At 35.8% G+C, this 6000-nt stretch overlaps 1 protein-coding gene across 1 annotated transcript; it reads left to right on the top strand.

Annotated features, from left to right (window-relative positions):
* The first annotated feature begins 1231 nt into the window (after positions 1-1231).
* Positions 1232-2905, top strand: WRKY15 (probable WRKY transcription factor 65). The gene is given in 3 exon segments (NM_001293853.1): positions 1232-1516; positions 1645-1779; positions 2076-2905. Coding segments are annotated over 3 exon segments (801 nt in total). The 5' UTR covers positions 1232-1346; the 3' UTR covers positions 2572-2905.
* The last annotated feature ends 3095 nt before the right edge of the window (positions 2906-6000 follow it).

Raw genomic sequence — 6000 nt, 5'->3', positions numbered from 1 at the left:
GGGTGTCCATTGAATTTAACGGGAAGAACATACTTAATATCTTTGTTTATTTATCATAATCACAAAGGGAATATTTTTGCTCACCACACTATTTTATCACGGCTACATGCTTTCTAAGGTAAGGTACAAACTAGTGCTAGTAAGTGAAAGAACCTATGAATTCTTGCGGCAGGTATTCTCGAGGTCCTTGGTACCATACATGGATTTTGAAAGGTAAAATGTAATCGAATGAATCGATGCCACCCATGCCAATGATAGAGTACAACATATGAGCTCAGGCCCTTATGTGAACTTACTTGCCCTAGCCTCCACGCACGTGCCGATGTCCGTCTGCTCCTCTATTTTCTTTATGGCATATTTTACTAATTCCTCATTTTAATTAGGCAGCTCAAAGGAGGCTTGAGGGCTTATTAAGGAAGGCAGTGTGGGCCGAAGAAGGGGAGAAAACGAAAAAGTGTTTTTTGGTCTCTTGAGTTTAAATTTTGAGATATGTGTAGTGGATAGATACAAATCTCAAAATTTAAACTCATCCAACAATAATAAATATGGTGGTGAATATTACAACCACGTGAAGATGGTGAGCAAAAATACACCCAATCACAACGGAGTGGGTGTTGGCAAACTCACAAAACAATAGACAAACATATATAACAATGTACCTAAATACCAAGCATTAACTGAGCTCCAAACTTTAGCATGAGTACTCAAGATCATTAAAAACCATCCTGTGAATACCTAGTTGCGGCTAGTCCAATTGTAATACCATAGTATATTGTGTTTGTTCTGACTAACTGTTAAACGTATATACGTAAATATCTTTTGGATTGTAAAAAATTTAGATCAAAAGACGTACGCAACCTTTAAAAAGGAAACAAACAGAAATTCCTTTAAATTGGTAGAACTCATTCAACTGTCCCCAAAGATTTGGTTGGAAATTGGAAAAAAAAGAGAAAGGTCTCTTTCGTTTTGCAATGTGATTAGTTTGGGTAAGAAAAAGAAAGGAGAAAATGGAGATGGATAATAATTCATAAATCCAATTATTGGGGGGTTTAAATTAAAAAACAAACATTTGGTTGCACGTCCTTAATTCAACATAAACATTTAATTATAATCCAAACGCCCATTTGTCAATGTGACGGCCAATTTTTCAAGACCCCACCTTTACTCTTACACCTCCCTCCATTTGTTTCTTCTTCTAAACCCCCCTCATCAAACCACAAACTTCCATCTCCCTCTCGCTCTAACCTCTCTCTCTCTCTCTCTCCCCTCCATCTCTGCTCTGAGCAGCCGCTTTCTGTTTCTCTGCAAGCATCATCATCAAATTCAGAGCTCCAAAAGTTCCAAAAATGGACCCCACATTCTTCAGCAGCAACAGCAAACAGATTATGAGCGACCAGGAGGAGAATGACAACACCACCTCCTCCACGCCGGAAAACAGCTCAGACACTCCCCCGCCGTCCACCAATTTCAGCGACTACTCCAAGATCACCACTTCCACCTCCTCCCCCAAAAAAAGGTTTGTAATTTACTCTTGTTCTCAATTCACAAGATAAACCCGATTTCAATTCAATTCCATGCACCAAACCAATGTTTGTAATGGGATTTTTAAGCTCACGTTAATTTACATGAATTCAATTGTTACAGTGCTCGGCGAGCTATACAGAAACGAGTGGTGTCGGTACCCATAAAAAACGAGAACAGCAACACTCCGCCGCCGTCAGATTCTTGGGCTTGGAGAAAGTACGGCCAGAAACCCATCAAGGGCTCCCCTTATCCCAGGTAATTCTACTAGTAATCAATCAACTTCTTAATTACATATTTAAGTTAAGCAAGTTTGGCCGAGAGACTGTGTTCGCCCTCTTACATCTAAGTGTGAATTTCACTTTCTATACTAATAATCATTTCCTAACCACATGTGTCCGGCTCCGTACACAAAATTAGAATCACTTGTAATGTACGTATATCAGAGCAGTTTAGAATATCGCAGAATTTGGCAGGTTTTTACAGACCTGGTGATCCGTGACTAATTATGTGTCTTTTTTGTTGGGATTTGGTTAATTTACCAAATTGGGCAGAGGATATTACAGGTGCAGTAGCTCAAAGGGATGCCCGGCGAGGAAACAAGTTGAAAGAAGCCGCGTGGACCCCACCATGCTGGTCATCACCTACTCCGCCGAACACAACCACCCTTGGCCCGCCTCTCGCAACCACAACAACAACCGCAACATTTCAAATCCCGCTGCCGGAACCAAACCCTGCCCCACCCCGGAGGCCCAGCAACCCGACCACCAAGACCAAGACCAAGACCCGAGGTTCGCGGATCTAAACAACGAGTCGCTTCTCGTAAACGACGAGTACGTCTGGTTCGCCGACATGGAGACGACGTCGTCGACGGTGCTCGAGAGCCCTCTCTTCGCCGAGAGCGGCGGCTCCGATTCCGGGGACATGGCGGCAATGGTGTTCCCGATGGGAGAAGAGGACGAGTCTCTATTCGCCGATCTCGGCGAGCTGCCGGAGTATTCGCTCGTGTTTCGACACCGCGGCGTGGGACCACAAGCTCAGATCTGTTGACACGTGTCCTTCCTTCCCTATAATACCCTCCAATTTTTATTGTTTTTTTACACACAACCTCTCTCCCCGTAAATACATGAGGTCTGTGTCAAGAAAGAAATTTTTCAGTGTGCTAAGAAAACGGTTTTCAAATCAAGTGTTATAATATAACTGGTTGAAATTTTTTTGAAATATTCAATCATTGATATTATAACACTTAATAAATCAGATCGTATTCTAACACTTTAAAAAATCTCTACGTTCAAACGAGTATCGTGCGCGCATAAGATACCGAATTTATTTAACATTTTTATGATTTTAGTTTTTCTTTTTTAGTAATAAAAAGTTTATTATATTTCCTTGCCTTAATTTTAGCTTAGTGAATGAATAAACACAATTTTTAATCTGGATCTGTCATGATGTTGGTGTAATTAGCATATTTTGGCCGTCCGTTTCCAACTTTTGCATAGAATAGAATATTCATAAGTGGGGCTCACAAGTCAATTATTGCTAATTTTATCTTTACATATAAAGTTGATGGCCCAATGAATAGTATTTTTTTGGTGTTATAAACTTCACCAAAAATAATTGGACAAAAATACTCCTCAAACAAAAAACATCAAAAGCAATCCAAAATAATGCATCAAATGTGGAGGGGTATTTTCATCATTTTAAAAGTGTTTTTTAATAATTAATTTCTTTTGTACAATTTCTTTTTAAAATAATTAGTACCTCACAATAGGCTAACAATAATGTGATTCAATCAGTTTTTCATTAAATATTATTTTCTCTATTTTTAAACACGTTCAAAACATCTGAAAAAGAGGCGTGTAATGCCGATTATAAAAAAGTCTTTCGCACGTGGATAATAATGTGATTAAATTAGTTGTCAAATGATTGCTTTTTTTTTTAACAAACAATATTATCTACACAAAGAGGGATGAACTTAGCCTCACAATGAGTTATCAATAATGTGATTCAACCAGTTGTTTATTAAATAGTATTTTCTCTATTCTTAATATAAATTCAATAGAGACCTATTTTATTATGTGGATTCAGCTGCTTTAATTGGTTTATAAGAGGTTTCTTCTAGCATGATCTAAGATTATTCATTTACTTCAAATATTTGACTTTCCATTTGTCAATTTACGCATATAAATATATTTAAAACCTACAAGTCGCGTGTAGAACGCCATGATTAAAAAAATGTCTTATGTACACGCGTGAGCGCGTGCATGAAGGCTAGTATTTATAAATCACACATTTGTGACATAATTTCTTAAAATATAGAAAACTTAGACAAAGTGATTAGGAACAAAAAATAAATTATATCTTCATAATTTTTCACGAGAGTCTCGTTTGGTGTCAAGGATTCAATTAGTAGAACTGAAGAAATTAATAAGGTGTTAATGTCATTGTGTGGGGATTGAAGCTAACTAGTTTTTTCACGAGTAATATATCTTCTACCTTCCACTTGAATATAATTTCTTTACTTATTCTTGAGTTAAGTCATCTAAATATTTACCCAATCTTTAAGGGTGATTCCAAATTGGTTCTAACATTTTAAAACATTCCAATTAACCACCTAAAGTTTTGAAAAATGGACATCTGTTGGGTTCACTAGCGTTTAGTGATGACGTGAACAAATATTAAGCGGGTTTTAACTCTCAAGTCATCTATGGAGATTTGAATCTCCAAATTGACATGTAATTTATGGTTTAACTTGACTAATATGGTTCAATTTGGAGGATTAGAACTTTGAAAACGTTGATTGGTGAACACTAGCTTTAGTATTTGTCCACTTCATCGTTTAGTTCTAGTAGCATCATCATTAATGTTGGTAAAGTCCCCCTTAACCTACCAATGTCTAATTTTTAAAATGCTATATAGTTATTTGTAGTGTTTTAAAAGATCAAGATTAATTAATTTGGAATCACCTCAAAAAGTTGGGTAGTTTTTTTGTAATTAACCCTTTATTCTTTCTATGTAGCTTGAACCAAATCAAACTTGGCTCAATTCAAAAGTCGGACTGTTAGCCAGCCCTTGGAGTTGGCTAGGTTAATTATATTATTAGAGAACTACTAGGATAGTTGGCAGCTCTATTCTTTTTAAACTAAACTATGACAAATAAAATAATCCAGCAACCATTGATTATCACATGGCCATTTGCTTCCTCTTTATGCTCTTTGATTTCCATCGATCTTATCTTGCACATTATATTTTCTCACCTTTTTTTTCCCGGAAGCAATCACACTGCATTTTCTTAAACATTTCTTTCATTTTTTGAATGATATATAGTAATATATTGACATGATACTAGGATAATTTTTTGTCTTAGAATCATCATCTATATATTATACAGTAATGTGTTTATCTTTCTTGTTAAATAATTAGTGGGATGAAAGAGATAACACGTAGCCGTAATAATTGGCTAAATATTGATTTCCTCCAATATATATGATTAATTTAAAAACATAAAATAATTCGATCAAACCAATCTTAGCATCTGTTAGATGGGCGACCAACGAGTTGGGCTGGGAAGAACACAACTCGAATCATAGAAGTGAGGAACTCAGAAACTAAGATTCTCATCTTTCGATTAGACGTCGAATGAAAATGTCTTTCTCGGCACATCATTTCCAAAGTTAAAGAAACCCAAAACCATTGACTTTTAGTTGATGATGGTATAGCTGGATCTTGACTTCGTTACCAATCACTTGGTAGCCTAAGCCTATGAAAAAGAAACACAACTAAAATATCTTGCATGTCACACTCTAAATCCAGATAATTTAAACTTCACCAGCTTACCTCAGTTTATTATAAACCCTAAATGCAGAGTGTTAATATATATATATATATATATATATATATATATATATAAAATAGTTGTTAATGAAGACTAGAGAAGGGGACCAGTATAGTTCAAACCCTATCCATTTTTTTTTGGGACGAATAACCCTAATTATTTTAAACCCTACTTAGTCTCGTCGAATTTAAAAAATTAATATGATTGTTTAAAAAAACACTCATCTTTGCAATTGGCTTTTGTTTTTGCTATTTGATTTACAACACCAGCACATCGGCTGGTTTGGTATTGTTGTACTTTGAAAAAAAACTGCTTCTGTTGTGCTGTAAGAATAAGCAGCTGTGAAATAAAGCAGCAGAGTGTTTGGTAAATTTTTTGTAAATGTGCTTTTGAAAAGAAAAAAAAAAGCAGTATTATAGTGTGTAGTAAACTTTTATGCAAAACAGATGTGAAAAAAAACCGGTTTTTCAAAACTAGGTTTTGCAGCTTCCTGTTTTTGGCTTTTTTTCACCCAAAACTGTGAAAAAAAGCTGAAGCTGAATGTTTACCAAACACAAAAAAGCTGTTAGCTTTTTTTTATACCAGCTTTTTTCAGAATCACTTCAGTACCAAGCCATGGCTTAGTACGTCATATAAATTATTGC

Source organism: Malus domestica, chromosome 10 (genome assembly GCF_042453785.1).
Source record: "Malus domestica chromosome 10, GDT2T_hap1".
Lineage (NCBI taxonomy): Eukaryota > Viridiplantae > Streptophyta > Magnoliopsida > Rosales > Rosaceae > Malus > Malus domestica.
Note: the sequence above shows the minus strand (reverse complement) of the source record. Positions and strands in the feature narration are given on the sequence as shown.